Here is a 19667-nt window from a genome sequence, read left to right on the forward strand (position 1 = left end):
GAGAGAAAAGTGTTTTCTGATCTAAATAGAATCATAGAGGTAGGTCCAAATGATGGACTGCTTATGAAGTACCTATCTAATGTGAAATGGAGAATTCTTCTCAGCATAATAATTGTTAAATCTAGTGTGAAATGCAAAATGGTGCACTGGTATTTATATTTAAATACAGCATACCTGATTGCTCTTATTAACGATTTAAAAATAGCTAAGATGTAGATTTAAATAACATTTGGCAGACTAATTTGCTCATTGACTTCAAATCTAGCCAATGTTCATTAGTAAACATTAACAACCACAGTTTCTCTAGTGTAAGATTGAAGGTACGAAACACAAACTTCATGGTAGTTCTTAGAAACATGTTTACAACATTTACATACGGGCCCACCACAAACAGTAATTAGGTTAGCACGGTGTAGTAATCAAAATAGCTTCCAAATTACTGTGTTAAAAATTTGATATTACTAAAATTATAATTTTCGTATAATAAACGCGACCAAAAAACTGAATAAAAAAATAATACCTTGCTTGGCTCTATTGAAATTACGTGGGGGAAAATCAATTTTAAATCCATTATAATGATGGTTTTTTCCACATGTTTAGAAGAATTTTGATTGCTGAAAGTTGTTTCTTTGCTATTATGTTTCAACGTAATAATTATTTCTCGGATTTCTTTAGACACAATAAAGGTGTTGATATTATTTTCAAATAATGTGAGTATGTAGTTCAAGGTTTCCCTTACCACGAAGTAAATTGATCGTTTTGTTGAAAGAACTGCGTCTGGGCATTTGGACATCAATGAGATACAAACTTTCTTCTGAAACAATCTCCATACAACCCTCCTGCATACAAGTGACACAACTCTGAACCAATCACAGAACATCATATATGATGACGGTAGGTAGGTACTTGAGGAGTCAAGAATAGTGATTGAATATCCAATATCTATTACCCGGCATACAAAAGAATCCTTTGTAATAAGATCAGGATCATCTTTGTTGGCGTTATTTAAACCCCTCTTGTATTGTTGTGCTGTTTATCCCTGTCAAAATTGTACATGGATACCTCATCCTTCATCATAACGAACATCAAGAATCATAATCACACAATAGAAGTTGAACATCCCATTGTAAGAACAGTTGAGGTGCGAGAAAAACACTTTGGCTTGTACATGGATACCTCATCCTTCTTCATAACGAACATCAAGAATCATAATCACACAATAGAAGTTGAACATCCCATTGTAAGAACAGTTGAGGTGCGAGAAAAACACTTTGGGGCGGTCCCCTAATATTCTTCCAATCAACCTGGGTAATCATCTTCAAGATTTCTTTTGAAATCATGCCTTGCTCCTTGGGGTAACGAAAATTCTAGGTAGGTATTTTGTGAATGGGAGGTTCTTACAAAAATCCGTACAAGAAAATGTGCATTATCGTACAAAATCCCCCACCCTTACATTTAGCAGTAAAAAATACGGCCAACCTTTCCAATGTGCAATCTGGCAACACTGTATTATCATTCGTGTTTTGTTTACTTTTTTTTATCTCCAATAGATCATAGATCGAGAGAAGTAAAAAGAAATTTTTGAATTTTTTTTCCTAAAAGCTAAAAGGTACAAGAAAAACGAGTTAAATCACAATAAATATTTGGCAGACTAATTTGCTCATTGACTTCAAATCTAGCCAATGTTCATTAGTAAACATTAACAACCACAGTTTCTCTAGTGTAAGATTGAAGGTACGAAACACAAACTTCATGGTAGTTCTTAGAAACATGTTTACAACATTTACATACGGGCCCACCACAAACAGTAATTAGGTTAGCACGGTGTAGTAATCAAAATAGCTTCCAAATTACTGTGTTAAAAATTTGATATTACTAAAATTATAATTTTCGTATAATAAACGCGACCAAAAAACTGAATAAAAAAATAATACCTTGCTTGGCTCTATTGAAATTACGTGGGGGAAAATCAATTTTAAATCCATTATAATGATGGTTTTTTCCACATGTTTAGAAGAATTTTGATTGCTGAAAGTTGTTTCTTTGCTATTATGTTTCAACGTAATAATTATTTCTCGGATTTCTTTAGACACAATAAAGGTGTTGATATTATTTTCAAATAATGTGAGTATGTAGTTCAAGGTTTCCCTTACCACGAAGTAAATTGATCGTTTTGTTGAAAGAACTGCGTCTGGGCATTTGGACATCAATGAGATACAAACTTTCTTCTGAAACAATCTCCATACAACCCTCCTGCATACAAGTGACACAACTCTGAACCAATCACAGAACATCATATATGATGACGGTAGGTAGGTACTTGAGGAGTCAAGAATAGTGATTGAATATCCAATATCTATTACCCGGCATACAAAAGAATCCTTTGTAATAAGATCAGGATCATCTTTGTTGGCGTTATTTAAACCCCTCTTGTATTGTTGTGCTGTTTATCCCTGTCAAAATTGTACATGGATACCTCATCCTTCATCATAACGAACATCAAGAATCATAATCACACAATAGAAGTTGAACATCCCATTGTAAGAACAGTTGAGGTGCGAGAAAAACACTTTGGGGCGGTCCCCTAATATTCTTCCAATCAACCTGGGTAATCATCTTCAAGATTTCTTTTGAAATCATCAAAGAATTGCTCATTTCCTCTTATAATTTCTCAAAATATCGCATTCAATTTTCGTTTTGATTGACGTTTCTTATGGATAGGGCGATTAAAATAGTGTCCATTTTGGCGGATCGGTTTTGAGGATTAGGGTGCCGGTTCATTGGTATGTTAAGTCTCTGGTCATTTGTAATCCATCAGGGAGCGGCGTTTGAAAATGAATGTGGTCATAGATATGTACATGAGTAAATTAAACTTGAACATGACGTATTTCAAGGAATTCTGTTGGAACTTTATGTCCCTGTTTATCCTTCCAAAGAACACATTTCTCCGGTTATCAAGGATCTCTGTCTCTGAGTTGCATGTAGGTATGTAAATCTAGTTACTCCTTCCAAAGAACACATTTCTCCGGTTATCAAGGATCTCTGTCTCTGAGTTGCATGTAGGTATGTAAATCTAGTTAATTTAGAATCACAGAACTATATCACTGGTTTTTGGGTGGGTCACCAAAACCATAAATATAAAGCATGTTGTGGCTACTTGTTCGTAGAAGTTGGCAGTGAAACTTGGCCCCAGAACAGAATGTGGCACGAGATTTCCATAGTTAATCATAATGCTAATTGCTCACTATATTTTTAAAACAATCTCAGTTGCTATTTTATCACATTCGGACATTCTTTACGTTTACTTACTTTTGTGAAATGTGTATTTAGCTATAACATTCTTGAAATTACTTTATGAGACTTACCTTTGCCCCAAGGGCTAAAAGTACTTCTAGTAGTCTGCTGCCAGTAAATCTAGTGATAAAGTATTTTCCAAATTATTTTAATATTTTGTAGTTTCAGCTTTTTCTTTTCAAAATTTATTGGGTTCGTTCTTTTTGTGTAATCAATTCCTCCCTAACTGTCTTCAAGAGAACTCAGAAATATTAAATTCCTATAATTTGCACACAAACACACAACTCTCAACCTAATGATACGTAACGTACAAAAAGTGAGATATTAACCCAAGGAAAGAGAAAAATCTTCTGAAACAAAAATCTCTTTGTCGGCGCCTAATATTGTCAAATAGAAACAAGTTCACAACCTAGCAAGATAACAGTTTAAAATTAAAATGAAAATCACCCGGACGCTAAAGACTAAAGCGTTCGAGAGGTGTTGAGAATAATGAAGAAATCAGGCCGTCGGGGTAATTGATAGGTGTCGGTTCTAACACTGCGGAAAGTAAATTACAGGTCTACACCGCGCTCTTGTAGGATCACTAGTAGACGAAGACCGCCCCTAAAAAACTTACAGACATGTATTCCTTTTTAATTGATAGGTGTCGGTTCTAACACTGCGGAGAGTAAATTACAGGTCTACACCGCGCTCTTGTAGGATCACTAGTAGACGAAGACCGCCCCTAAAAAACTTACAGACATGTATTCCTTTTGATCCTCTTCCGAAACATGTAATCAATATTTATGAAAATTATAAGTTATTGATTTGTAAATTAAACTACTGGCGTTGTATACGAGAAACCCATATTAGATGTGTTGTACGTGTAAGCGATACTGCTGTTATACCTGGAGAACTAGCAGGTTGTAGCAGGAGAATTAGGTCTAATGATAGCTAATATTCTGACATGCTTGAGATCAGTTGCATGTATTCTCATCAGAAATATGTTCACGATATTGATGGATGGGTTGGGTAAACCGTCCCTCGGGAAGCGTTTAAGATCTGGAGTCATACGTAAAGTCCAATGTATCGCCTTGTACACGACCAGATCAGCACTACAATAGGATTACACAGGACTCACATTAGGTATCATTTCGTTGAGGAGAATGAGGACATGTTGGAGTACAGAATCAATTTGCTCACCTAAAGTTCTAGACAAACAATATGAAAAAGATCTTGTCACGAACGTAAATGTACCAATATTGAGGCAAGTAATTATCCAGTCCACACAAAGGACTCGGTCACTCAGATGTCATATGTCAAAATGAGTGACAAGCTGGTCATCAATCTATCAAGGTTCCCTAACCTGTGTGAACACCCTGTATGCGCGGTTCCGATATGCTGCATATTATGTCATATTATGTAGAGTCCAATGTATCGCCTTGTACACGACCAGATCAGCACTACAATAGGATTACGCAGGACTCACATTAGGTATCATTACGTTGAGGAGAATGAGGACATGTTGGAGTACAGAATCAATTTGCTCACCTAAAGTTCTAGACAAACAATATGAAAAAGATCTTGTCACGAACGTAAATGTACCAATATTGACGTCAAGTAATTATCCAGTCCACACACTCGGTCACTCAGATGTCAAAATGAGTGACAAGCTGGTCATCAATCTATCAAGGTTCCCTAACCTGTGTGAACACCCTGTATGCGCGGTTCCGATATGCTGTGTTATAGATAATCCATAACATCAAAGAAAAAGTTGTTCCTAATTGATGCTTAATATCTTCGCGTGGCCCCCGGGCGGGTTTAGAAATGTAGTGAGTAAAAATGTGAGGTGTATTCGTCTTCAAATACGTTAACGTTGAACGCAAGTTCGCTCATATTCTCTCGTATGTCCTCTATGATCTATTCTTCAACAAAGTTAAAAGTTATGGTCAGTGTGTTTATGTTCATAGTGTTCATCAAGTGTGTATTTTGGAAAATTTTGAAGGATGTCTTCGAAGTTCTGTTTATACATTGTCGTGCCTACATAACATCAGTGTTTGTTGATAAATTTAGATATTTCTAGTAAAGTTATGGTCAGTGTGTTTATGTTCATACCTAGTGTACATCAAGTGTGTATTTTGGAACATTTTGAAGGATGTCTTCGAAGTTCTGTTTATACATTGTCGTGCCTACATAACATCAATGTTTGTTGATAAATTTAGATATTTCTAGTCCATTACGGTTCATAATTCCATATTTATGTTACAGCTTTTAACAGAAAGATGTGCTAACTTCAAATGATGAAATGGAAGTTACTTGCAATGCTGACAATTTCATGTCTAATCATTTGCAATAGTGTTCTACCTACATTGTACATGGATACCTCAACCTTCATCATAACGAACATCAAGAATCATAATCACACAATAGAAGTTGAACATCCCATTGTAAGAACAGTCGAGGTGCGAGAAAAACACCTTGGGGCGGTCCCCTAATATTCTTCCAATCAACCTGGGTAATCATCTTCAAGATTTCTTTTGAAATCATCAAAGAATTGCTCATTTCCTCTTATAATTTCTCAAAATATCGCATTCAATTTTCGTTTTGATTGACGTTTCTTATGGATAGGGCGATTAAAATAGTGTCCATTTTGGCGGATCGGTTTTGAGGATTAGGGTGCCGGTTCATTGGTATGTTAAGTCTCTGGTCATTTGTAATCCATCAGGGAGCGGCGTTTGAAAATGAATGATTTCCGATAGTAAGATGATTACTAGAGTCAAATCGTATTTGTTTCCTTTGTGGTTTCAGTAGTTTTTTGAGGGTAATATAAGTTTTTCAACTATTTTTAAGTCTCAAAAGGGGAAACACTTCTCTGAGGTCTAATGGCCTTTTTTTCAAATTCAAAGACATGAGACTTCAAAAGAAAACTCCCTCATGCATCAATAAGAGTTCAGTTGCTATTAGTAGCACTATGTATTCATTGGTATGTTAAGTCTCTGGTCATTTGTAATCCATCAGGGAGCGGCGTTTGAAAATGAATAATTTCCGATAGTAAGATGATTACTAGAGTCAAATCGTATCTGTTGGTTTCAGTAGTTTTTTGAGGGTAATATAAGTTTTCAACTATTTTTAAGTCTCAAAAGGGGAAACACTTCTCTGAGGTCTAATGGCCTTTTTTTTCAAATTCAAAGACATGAGACTTCAAAAGAAAACTCCCTCATGCATCAATAAGAGTTCAGTTGCTATTAGTAGCACTATGTATTTATGTCAAAACAGCAAAAGCATCAAGAACAATATATTTTAGCACTGTTGCTGTTGAAGAAGAAGTCATGGGTAATTATGCCAGACGAACACGAGAAAACAGTAAGGCCAGATGCCCATTAGAGAACAAGATACATATTTTAGCACTGTTGCTGTTGAAGAAGAAGTCATGGGTAATTATGCCAGACGAACACGAGAAAACAGTAAGGCCAGATGCCCATTATAGGAACAGAGAAGGAATGTGAGAACATTACAAGTGAGAACAGTAATTATTTATCAATAAAAAACTCAGAAATATTAAATTCCTATAATTTGCACACAAACACACAACTCTCAACCTAATGATACGTACCGTACAAAAAGTGAGATATTAACCCAAGGAAAGAGAAAAATCTTCTGAAACAAAAATCTCTTTGTCGGCGCCTAATATTGTCAAATAGAAACAAGTTCACAACCTAGCAAGATAACAGTTTAAAATTAAAATGAAAATCACCCGGACGCTAAAGACTAAAGCGTTCGAGAGGTGTTGAGAATAATGAAGAAATCAGGCCGTCGGGTAATTGATAGGTGTCGGTTCTAACACTGCGGAGAGTAAATTACAGGTCTACACCGCGCTCTTGTAGGATCACTAGTAGACGAAGACCGCCCCTAAAAAACTTACAGACATGTATTCCTTTTGATCCTCTTCCGAAACATGTAATCAATATTTATGAAAATTATAAGTTATTGATTTGTAAATTAAACTACTGGCGTTGTATACGAGAAACCCATATTAGATGTGTTGTACGTGTAAGCGATACTGCTGTTATACCTGGAGAACTAGCAGGTTGTAGCAGGAGAATTAGGTCTAATGATAGCTAATATTCTGACATGCTTGAGATCAGTTGCATGTATTCTCATCAGAAATATGTTCACGATATTGATGGATGGGTTGGGTAAACCGTCCCTCGGGAAGCGTTTAAGATCTGGAGTCATACGTAGAGTCCAATGTATCGCCTTGTACACGACCAGATCAGCACTACAATAGGATTACGCAGGACTCACATTAGGTATCATTTCGTTGAGGAGAATGAGGACATGTTGGAGTACAGAATCAATTTGCTCACCTAAAGTTCTAGACAAACAATATGAAAAAGATCTTGTCACGAACGTAAATGTACCAATATTGAGGCAAGTAATTATCCAGTCCACACAAAGGACTCGGTCACTCAGATGTCATATGTCAAAATGAGTGACAAGCTGGTCATCAATCTATCAAGGTTCCCTAACCTGTGTGAACACCCTGTATGCGCGGTTCCGATATGCTGTGTTATAGATAATCCATAACATCAAAGAAAAAGTTGTTCCTAATTGATGCTTAATATCTTCGCGTGGCCCCCGGGCGGGTTTAGAAATGTAGTGAGTAAAAATGTGAGGTGTATTCGTCTTCAAATACGTTAACGTTGAACGCAAGTTCGCTCATATTCTCTCGTATGTCCTCTATGATCTATTCTTCAACAAAGTTAAAAGTTATGGTCAGTGTGTTTATGTTCATAGTGTTCATCAAGTGTGTATTTTGGAAAATTTTGAAGGATGTCTTCGAAGTTCTGTTTATACATTGTCGTGCCTACATAACATCAATGTTTGTTGATAAATTTAGATATTTCTAGTCCATTACGGTTCATAATTCCATATTTATGTTACAGCTTTTAACAGATGTGCTAACTTCAAATGATGAAATGGAAGTTACTTGCAATGCTGACAATTTCATGTCTAATCATTTGCAATAGTGTTCTACCTACATTTCGACATTCGTGAGCTTTGACTTGGTATATTGGATTTCTAGTCCATTACGGCTCATAATTCCATATTTATGTTACAGCTTTTAACAGATGTGCTAACTTCAAATGATGAAATGGAAGTTACTTGCAATGCTGACAATTTCATGTCTAATCATTTGCAATAGTGTTCTACCTACATTTCGACATTCGTGAGCTTTGACTTGGTATATTGGTATAATTTTCTAATGTAGAAGTCTACCCTATCTACTAGGTAGGTAATGTCTAAATATTGAGGCCGTTTCTTGTGTGTCTAATAGCTAAATATTAAGGTATCGGTTCATGGTAAGACAGTAGGTATTTAGGTAATGATAGTTCTTGGCAATTACGTTTAAATATCGGGGTCTTACTGCGAAACTTTACACAGTTCGGTGCTAATTTGTTATACTTTATGTAAATCACCTATAAGTACACTTACTTCTAATAGTTCTTTATGATCCAACATTATACCTAGGAGAGGCGCGGACGTATTACATGTATTTAAAAGTAATGGCTTAGGTTAAAGTGTTTCTAAGTAAAGGCTTCAATATGGCACGGATTAATCTGAAGTACCTCTACTTGATTATGCAAATTGCATTACTGATCATGTGGGTAGGTAATGCTATTCTATTAATTACCATTGCAAAGATCTAATAAAAATATCAATAAATTGTTTATTTCATTTTGAGCAATATTATTTTGAGACAGAAAATAATACGAGATGAGAAAAAGGGAAATTGAATGGTCTTGTGAAAGCTTGTGGTTATAACTTATGAGTACAAAAAAAAAGACATTTCCTGTGATATCTCAGAGTACTAATATTATAATCTATTATCTCTGAAAGAGTAGCTAATACCTATACATGTAGGTACATAAAGTCTACTGAAAACTCTTGGTCAACTATCCAAACAATTCGTAATTAATTAGAGAAAGCAGATGTCAAGAAAAGTGATTTACTAAGCAGAGTGAATCAAACAGAATCATTTTAATGCAAATCTTGTAAATGGTGAAATCTAGACAACATCATTTTACTTGATGTGTTGTGTTTGCTCAAGTTTACAAGCAAACGCTTTACTGAAATAATAGTGTCTGCTGAGAGCACACAGATAACTCGCAGCACATTAATAATAAAGCAATAAATATAATTTTAATACCTCGAAATAATATCTAATAAAAAAATTAACAACACTTGGATAAAAAGAAGATGTCAAGAAATGTGAAAAAGAAACATGGTTTATGAAAAATAAATCCAAACATACATAACTCTGGGATTCAGAAGCGCTTCCTCAAACCTGCTCTTAAGAAGCTCAATGTGTCCCAAGAAGAATCCTAGAATTTTGAGTGCAAAAATGGATGCCAAAAATTCATAACTCCGACTTCACACCAATTCCATATTGGACACATATTTAAAATAATTACAAAATTTCCTATTGTCCAAAAAAATTGGGCGATTTGGATATCCTCAACCATAATACAAATCACAATAACAATTCACAATGTAGTTTCATCAGTTTTATCTTTAGTTTCATCTAGCAACTCTATTAATTTCTGTCCCCGTATCTCAGAGGAAGCAGTTGATTACAAGCAGAGAGCGTGTGACGAGAGACGTGCTTGTTAATTGGGCAACTTGTGCGGTCCATCTTCCAAATAATCTTCACGCTCACTTGCTCACCAAACTTAAACACACAAATATTGTTGAACCTCTTCGTAATATTTCTTATAGAAATCTAATATTATGATTTATGCAGTTGAGATATTGCTCAGACCGATTATATTCATCCCATTCGAAACAGAATGCTGCTACAATTTGGAATAATTTGAATAATTTATTTAAACGTTTCACGGGTTGACCATATTGTTCATATTGTTGTCATAGTGGAAGATCTAGTTGTCTTTTATAGACAATGTAAGTTTTTTTAGTCCGTTTTTTATTTTGCTAAAACAAAATGTCAGAAGAACTCAGTGTATCACAGCAGGGCAGTAGTTTGTTCTGTTGTGTATATTCTAGATTATCAGGTTCAATAGATTATTAAATTTGACGTAGGTTTAGTTGGTCATCTTGGGCATTGCACAGAATTGTAACTCTTGGAGGGAGACTTTTAGTCTCATCTAGGTTAAACATCACCAAAGCTAACCCAAGCCCCAAAAATTAGGTGGGGATTAATTTTTGAGGGTTATCTTTTGATTGTGAAATGTGCATTATTTTCTATGGGATTTAGATAATATCAGTTCTAACTTCAATGATGGTTAAACTCAAATCTCAATGTCTTCCATCCCAAGTACTCCGTTTACCTACTTATTTACAAGGTTTTTATTCGGTTTCGTTAAGGTTTACTTAATAGTTTTAAAATCTCAATTCCTAATTTCTATCAATGTACATAGCGAACTTAATTCCCATCAATGTACATAGGGTACATTTTCAATTAGTTATCCTATTTGACCTACACATTATAGTTAAGTTGTAGTCTTTGTAATTATACCGCAGCATCAGAAGAGAGTCCAAACGAGATAAGTAGAAACAGTGGCGACCAAGAGCATGGAAAGCATAGAGAAGATAAAAACAAAGTAGGTAATTCTAAAGAAGTACATGGAATACACAAATTCTGACAGGAAAATAAGGATTTAAAGAGATGATCTCTGAATTCAGCTGAGGGTCATGACCAGAACAAGGAGTATTGATATTTTGATATCACAATTGAGTGTTTTTGAAACAATTTAATCAAAACCTTTTGATTATCAAATCTTTGGGGATTTCCAAACGCTATTCGTCACTGGTGAAGGAATAGAAAACAGAGACCAAAACAAGATAAGTACTTCTCTGTACTGTAAGACACCACGAACATCTCGTCATTGAAAATATACCGAGTATTCTAAACAGCAGAGACATCAATGATGCTCCAGAACCAGCACAGGCTACAAAATGTTGTAGAGATATTGATGCCAAAAATCAAAACATGCATCAGAAATCGCTATCTTAGGCAGAGTCAGAGTCTCGCGATTCTCGTGATAAAAATCCAACAACGTCTTTTACAAAGAGAAAATTTATCCAGAGGACTTCACTAATTTTAGACAAGTGAAGTCCAAATGAATACTCATCTTCCCTATAAAAAGAACGGAGCTAGCTTTTCATAGGGTTCTCATCAAGTCATCACTCCATACTCGTACATGAGCTAACTAATCCACCACCCCAATCACAAAACAGTACCTAAATAACAAGATACATAATGGCTGCTGAAACCCTCCAAGATAATGACAAGATAGGCAAATGATCCAAAAGATCCACAAAGATATGGAGATAGCAAAAGACCCACAGTCCGATTCTCACGGACCCTGTATTGGATGCAATACGAAGAAATCAAAAAGAAACGCAAAGAGGTTAATTAGTATCAATGTTTTAACAGTTATTATAATATCTCTTTGCCGCAACTCAGTTCAGAAAGGATCGTGAAGAACCGCCGATCACAACAAATCCCGATGGAGAGAAACATGAAAGCGTACACGGAATTATTGAGTGTTTAAATGACAATAAATAATAAATTAGAAATATCTGAAAAAAAAAAGAGTATTCCCCGCGCCAACAGTGCAGGATTTCCGAAAACTTGGTTGGCGAAGGGAGTTGGACCGAATCCTGAAGAGTTGAATGAGATTGGGAGAGATTTCAAAGGTTGTGTAAGAGATATGTATAATAGCATTGGAAGTACAGAGGACTATTGACATTGCTTTTGAATATTCAATACAATTGTTAAAAGAGATTACACATAAAATTGTGTTAAACGGGCACTTTCAAAAAGAAGAAAAAGTCGACCGTACGACACTAGTCAAAAGTTCTTATAAAGATGAAACTAAAAGATTAACAAATGAACTTACCAGTTGGTTCTGGTAGGCGGTAACTGCAGTGAAGATAGACTCCGGATAAATAAATGTTTTATACTCCTCTGCCTCAAGATCAGTAATAGGATGGTTTATAGTTGATTCGTGCCTTTTGACTAAATGTATCCTCGGCTGGTACTTATGCATTGAGTTCAGTACGAGCTGTGAAATCACACAAAACGAGTTCCAATATTATTCTTCTTATGGTCTGTATGGAGTGTTTCTCTACATTCAGTTATTGCACGGTTTAGGGAACAGTTTTCAACACAGGATTTAAATTTACACTTTTTTTTTGTCTAATTAGGCGCTTTAACCTTTTAGTAGAACGTTCGTGCCGCAAATTTACATTTGAATCCTGTGTTGGTTCAGTAGTTAGCAGACAATGACAACGTATATTTGTAGGGAAAATAGAAAACAGTGTAATAAATTGTAAAAAGAGATTTTCCTTTTTCTGATTTCTCGTACATCGATTGAAGTTCAACTGAAAGATGATCTAGTCATTCTAGTTCTATTTTTGCAATTTCGATCTAATTCTTCAATATTGTCATCTATGTTTGTATTTCTATTTCCCAAACTGATTATCTAATATCTAAAGATTCTACAGAAGGAACAGTACAGACAATGCGAACAGCAGGTTGAAATAAATTTGTCAACAGAAAGCTCATAAAAGCCAGCAAGCACTCGGTATTAAATTGTCAGGTAGGAAAGCATTGCAATAACTTTAATGAAAATCCCCTCCAATGGTAAGGAAGTAGGAATTTATAAAAAATATATTGCCAACATTAAAAAAATACACGGGGGGCGGCATGTGGCCGTGGAAGAAAAGATGAAAGAATGAATGAAAATAGAAAATGAAAGCATGATTGAAGACAATTCCAATGGCAACTGAGCACCACATGCCGAAAACAAATAAGTAGAAAGAAGATTTTCTTACAAGGGAATTGGATGGTAATGGACGTAAAGGTGATGGAGGAGATTAAAATGACAAATCGTTTTCAAAATATACAATGAAATAATATGTGATTTCTCAGGCAAATGTCGTTGAAACAAAGGTGAAAAAAAAATTGGCCCTTGAAAATTTGCCTGTGTATAGTTCACGATCCGCCACAATTAAAATGACAATTTAGGGCATGATGAATGAAACCCTGGAGGTATAAAACGGAGAAACTCAGAACGAGCACGGGAGAGAAAGAGAAAATGGGGACTTTTTTCTCTCTCCTTTATTCTACTTCTGAAATTGCTCCACAGAGAAGTGTACTGGAATTTTTTTAATGGAAGAACATAAACAATAGGCGGAGACATTATTTTTCAACGAAACAGGTAGGTAGTAGGTAAACAGGAGAAGCAGCTGGAGTCATTGAAACTGGAGAAGAAATCGGAATACGATCTCTTCCTAGCTTACAGCTTTATGGGCGAAGAACCAAATTAATTGTCTCAATAAAATTGCTATCCGGAAAACACTGCACCTCGCCCACAAATTTAAAAAAAAAGGATTCCCAATGCCCTATCTACTCGTAAATATAGTAATAGCCCATCGACACTCCTTGCTCCAGGGCATCTAAATACATATTTAGTTATCAATATTATCATATTTCATAGTTGTCATAACTTACATGGCCATGCTTGTCCATTTCGTTGTTGGTGAGTTTGACCTTCTCGAAGGACACGACCTGTTTCCTGAGTTGATCTCCGGTGAACGGAGAGTCTGGATATAATACAGTCGAACCTGGATAAACGAGTATCCAAGGGACCAGCTCATTTTTTCGTTTAAGGCGGTTTAATACAACATTTTCTCGTTTATAAAGGTTTAGCAAAGTGGAAGAGATAACTGATGAAAGCATGACAAATTTAAACAAGTTAAGAACAAATTCTGATTTATAGAGGTACCTAATTTTAAAGTTAAAAAACGTGCCCCGAATTTTTTTTTTGGGACAAAAATAGAAATTCGGGACAAAACGCCCCAAAATGAAAAACTGAACGGGACGCCGGGACACCCCCTGAAATTCGGGACTGTCCCGGCCAATTCGGGACGTTTGGCAAGCCTACTCATAACCAAACTTCTACATAATTACACCAGGACACTCCCTGAAGTCTCATCAGTGCTCATCATCTCGTTCTCAAACTCTTCAAGGAAGCACCTTGGTGAAGGAGAGGCGAAAGATGTCAGATATACACAAGACCATTAACAAACGAGAGGGGGGAGAGAAGACAAGGAAACGAAGGGGGAGAATAAAATTCAAGGGAAGAAAAACGCGAGGGAGAGGAAAACGGGGAAAAGTGTGCGCCTGAACGCCGACGCCTGCCAGTCAACAAGCTCACACTTTTCCCTCATGTTTATTTCCCTTTTTCTCTCTCGCAAATGAGAAGTCTACAGGGAAATTTACACAAATGTGTAGGGGAAAAAAACGAGCATCACCGTCATAATGTTATGTGTGTGCTCCCTCTGCATCTCTACACCGGTGGTGGTAAAGTGTTTTCTCGTCAACATTTGCCTGAATTTTTTCTCGCAATCAGTCGCGGATGTGTGGACTGACTTCTCTAGTCATACCTTGATTTACCACAGTCATAGACAAGTTATTTTGGTGTCTACTGGTAGGAATTGTCGTTTGTTCCTACACAGTCTGTAATCCACTGCAGGTTTAGTTCATTAGCAGCTTTCATTAATTTGAACTTCCATTACCCACATTGACCGTTGTCTATTAATTATTTATTGAGACGACGCGGCGCAAAGAGAAAGAGATTCAGTTCGGTAAGGCTTTGCATCCACATTCGACAGAGCTTTTTCTAAGGCTTCCACCTTTCTTATTTCCTTCAACCTATACAAATTGTACCCCCAAACAAACAAACAAACAAACAAACAAACAAACAAATTGTACCCCCTCATGGTGAGAATGTCCGCCACTGGTGAGAACATTTTCGTAATCATTTCAAACACACCAGCACACGAGACGAGAAAGAGGTGCAATTTTCCCCAGTTTTTCACTTTTCCTTCTCTATTCATTCTCCCCCCCCACTTTCCCTTCTTCCCATTTTCCCTGACGTGGAAAATAGTGAAATGTGTTTTTTCCTCGCATTTCGCCATTTCTTCACACTCATATAATTTACTCAAATGTCAAATTTCATTTTTCCAACCTTCTGTGCCAAGTTGTCAATTTCCTTCTTCCTCAACTTTTTTTATGTTACTTTTTCCTCTGCCTCTGAAGGGTTGTTTTCTCTGCTTACCGTCTTCGTGGAGACATAAAAAAGAAAATAACGTCGCAAACCAACCACTGCAACCACACAAGAGCTCTACAAAACACTACACATGTTCAAGTACAAGCTGCACAAGTTAAACGAGTCACTGGTTGCGAATATTTTTGATCATCGATGTTTTTTACCTCTACGCCAGTTCAGATTTGCTTCCAGCGTAATTGTGCATCGAAAGTGGGCGTGTCCGATTCTCGGTCACTATCAATGATAGTACCAGAAATAAAAAGAAGAAAAAAACTAGATCTTATCAGTCTCAAGATCTTCAGCATGTCAGGAGACACCGTACCATAATTGGCGAGAGGCACCGAAAAAAAAAACGACGTCTATCTATCAGCTAATAATCTCGAATCGGTGTTTTATTACCCCACATAATAATGTATAAGCCGGCTCGCCATCGACGTACTCTGAGGATCAAAACAATTTGCCTTAATTTGCCTCCGAAGAATATACCCGGAGAAGTGTAGAAGTGAAGTTTCTTTTTCTTTTTTAATTCGCTCCAAGCTACTGAGTACCTATGCGTCGTGTCGTGGTTCTTTTCTCCTCGGATATTAATTTAAATTATAATTCTATTTGAATCAACATGGGAGGTGAAATATTCGATAATAGAGGTGATGTTCTCAGGTGTTCGGGCTCCGGTCGCAATTGCTTCATCATGGCTTTCTCGATGATTTACGGCCTCTCATAATGATAGATACTCTCCTGGACCCGATGGGTCGGTGGTCTACTATTATTGCAGACTTTCAGAGGGTCAGCTGTTCTTCAGGACTGGTCAAGTGGTCAATTTTTTTTTTTGCAAACATACATCAGTGTATAGGTAATTTACACACTTTGCATAGGTATATCCATTCAACATAAATGGATATGGTATCTGCTCAGGTAAGTGTACCATAGCATGATCCATTGATTAGTGAAGGGAATATTGATTCACCTGCATTTGAACTAATTTCGTGTCAGTTGAGTTGTAGAAAGAAGATGGTAAGGTGGAGCCAGTATGTGAGAGTAAGGAGAGAACCTATTAGACCAAGTGCAGTTGAACATGGGTGGTAAACTGACCAAAGATCATATATACTTATATAGAAACGTAGAAGCAGAGAAAGGTCTTGTATAAGTCTACCTCTGAAACAACTTCTCATTTTTGCTGTCTCACGGACACGAAAAGGAAGGATTTTTCCAAATCATTTATGCAAAGGCAAATTTAGGGTTTGTTCTAAATTATAATCACACATTGTTTCCAAAAACAAATGCATTAGGATAATAATAAAAGTAATAAGGGATATCCTGATTCTGACTATTCGATTCCATTATCAGTAGACACTTCCTTCTTCTCATTACATTCAGCGAGTTATAGCTTTATTAAGCTTGGGAGCGGCTTTTGATGGTAATTTGTCTTGAGCTGTATAAACCTCTAATAACGTCATTCCAAAACTGTGGGTGTAGTGACGCTTTCTTTATGACGTTAGGCCTTCTTGAATAAGTTTCTAATGTCCTTGGTAGTCAATAGTCATGATGTGCATAGGAGATACATTTATCACAGTCGTGTTCTGCTCATTCATTGTTATGTTTATTATGAGAAAGCAATGGCCTCACTTGCAGGGCCGTACTTAGAGGGACCCATTGGGCTGACACCCCCTCCCTCGGTTTTAGTTTACTTCTGTTTTCCCCGTCCTAAATGTGGTAATGTGCCAAAAACCAAAATTATTGGCCTATCCTAATAATTTGGATCATCCACACTCTCCCCTGTAAGCCACTGTTCGGATTCTTGCCCCCCCCCTCGCTGACATCCAAGATACGAGCCTGCTTACTTCTGGTACTGAATACGTTGGGCTGAGGTGGGTTGGATCTGATATGATTGGATGGTGGTGTCTTGCACCTTAGCACCAGGTCGTAGGACGTAACAATAGATAGTGTTAGCCACACCACACACACAACCGAAAATTTGGAACTAGAAAACAGACAACACTGCCTACTGGTTTTGTTCGAATGTGGGACATGGGACACAATGGGATCAATTTGGTCGTCCGATTTGGTGATCAACTATTCAATATTGGAAAGAAATCACAATCACAATTGGAAAGATATCACAATCTATCCAAATTTGACTTGAACCACACAATAATGTAATAAAGAATTGAGATTCCAATCTTCCCAATGTTTATAGTGAGAGAATGACGAAAACAAAAATAAAGTGGTGGAATGGTGGATGTGCTTCAATCCTCATTTTCTTCCGCGAGAATCAGTGGAGATGACAAAACTCCCGATTGTTCTGTACAAATTAGTGGAGATGACAAAACTCCCAAAACATTCTGTACAGTGTACAAATTGGTGGATGTGCCAAAACTTCCATCGTCAATTCCGCACCGAGTATGTATAATAATTGGTATGAAGGAATTGCCGTGATGGTATGCTCTAGTTTCAGGTCACCTGCTGTACAAGCGTGCATTTTCAATTGCAGAAGAGAGTAACAATTACCAGCAAATTAGCATACGGACAAAAATTACCAATTTCAGCAATGAATGTAACCTATAATCTAACAGTCAAATAGGTACTTCATCGTTCAATGCATTGAATGAATGCAAAAAATCCATAGATGTTAAAGGCACAGCTATTTCACTTGGTCATTATGTATTCATTTTGTACTTAGTCTGCACAATGGCAAGAGTAGGAACATAAGACGTACATTGAATATTGACTCGACTAACCCTAATTTAATAAGCACCTTTGCTAACTCCCCGTGCTGAGAGTATGGTATTTTCGTTTCTACTTCGGATTGCATGCAATTGCTTCCATTGTAATTTTCTATTTGTTTTGTAGTATTTTGTCAGACTTATGATTAGCATCATCATTTCTTATTATACAGTTCTGTTGGCTTCATGGAATAGAACTGCATTCAGTTCGACGTTTTAATGATAGTAATATTGGATGGACATCAAATTTGGAAAATACAGTCTCCTTAAATATGTTTATGAATATAACATTAACATGATGATGTTGTTGTTGTTGTTGTTGTTGTTGTTGTTGTTGTTGTTGTTGTAGCAGTGACAACAATTCAGCAGTCATCTCCAAATTCTAGACTCGTTGGTAGATTCAAGAACTCAGCCACTTTTATAGGGTTATTCCACAGGTCTACAGAGGTGTAATGCAACGGAAGCAAAATACATGCATAATTTTCTTGATATTTCCATTATGGACGCACCAAGAAGTTCCACTAACATAAAAATAGGAGTTTTGTCATCTCAACTAATTTGTACAGAAGAATAGGTAGGAGTTTTTGTCATCTACACCAATTTGTACAAAAGAACAGAAGTTTTATCATTTTTACTCATTTTCACAGAAGAATAGGAGTTTTATCATCTCCACTAGATTAATATGTAATTTCTACATGACTTCTTATGCACATAATCGGAACATGCATCCTTGCCATAGTTCAAAGTGTGGCGATTACCAAGAGAGCTTCACAGAAAAACAACGTAACTCACGGCAAAAGTTCGAAATTTTCTTAACTATTTTTTTTTTCTTTCACATGCATGAATTAAAATAATTACAGGCTATTATATTACACGCATGTAATTTTCTTTGAACTTTTTTTTTTCGTCTTTCACATGCATGAATTAAAATAATTACAGGCTATTATATTACACGCATGTAATTTTCTTTGAACTTTTTTTTTTCGAATAATTACTAGCTTACTGAGTTACTGAATGTTCCTACAGGGTAAAAAAATATAAGCTAGGATAGCCAGACAATAAATGTTATAAATGTCATGTTTTGTATTTATCAGGGTTAGTTTTTGTCAGCAAAATCCTTTGCTGTAAATCGAAATACCTGATTTTTTTCTCCTCTTACCACTTTTGAGCTAAAAACTTACAAGTACATACAAATGTTTGTTTGGTTGGAGTTTTGTCATCTCCACTAATTTGTACAGAAGAATAGGGAGTTTTGTCACATCTCCGCTGATTTGTAACTGGTAATTTTCATTCGACTGACCCTGTAGTTGCATATTAAGCTTCGTATGTATAGTGCTATTGTTCTGGTTCACCTACAAAGACTGAAAACTTGCAGAAAACATTCGAGCAGAATGCAAAGTGCAGCGCTAAATACTGAACATGTAGCATATTAGTAGAATAGGTTCGAGTACATGATTGTGGAGTAGGTTTCAGTAGACTGGAAACAGGAAACATTGTGAATTTGAGTCGATTAGAGCTATACCTATGAATGTAG

The 19667-nt window shown here is 36.3% G+C and overlaps 1 protein-coding gene across 1 annotated transcript in view; it reads right to left on the reverse strand.

Moving 5' to 3' along the window:
- Window positions 1-19667, reverse strand: part of LOC103524402 (T-box transcription factor TBX20-like) — a 70731-nt gene that overhangs the window by 30167 nt on the left and 20897 nt on the right. The window contains exons 4-6 of the mRNA XM_026833506.1: window positions 17252-17483; window positions 13814-13926; window positions 12198-12362 (exon numbers count right to left, since the gene is read on the reverse strand). Coding sequence (XP_026689307.1) covers window positions 12198-12362; window positions 13814-13926; window positions 17252-17483 — 510 coding nt within the window. The remainder of the gene's footprint in view (window positions 1-12197; window positions 12363-13813; window positions 13927-17251; window positions 17484-19667) is intronic.

Source organism: Diaphorina citri, unplaced genomic scaffold (assembly GCF_000475195.1).
Source record: "Diaphorina citri unplaced genomic scaffold, Diaci psyllid genome assembly version 1.1 scaffold97, whole genome shotgun sequence".
NCBI classification, from domain to species: Eukaryota; Metazoa; Arthropoda; class Insecta; order Hemiptera; family Psyllidae; genus Diaphorina; species Diaphorina citri.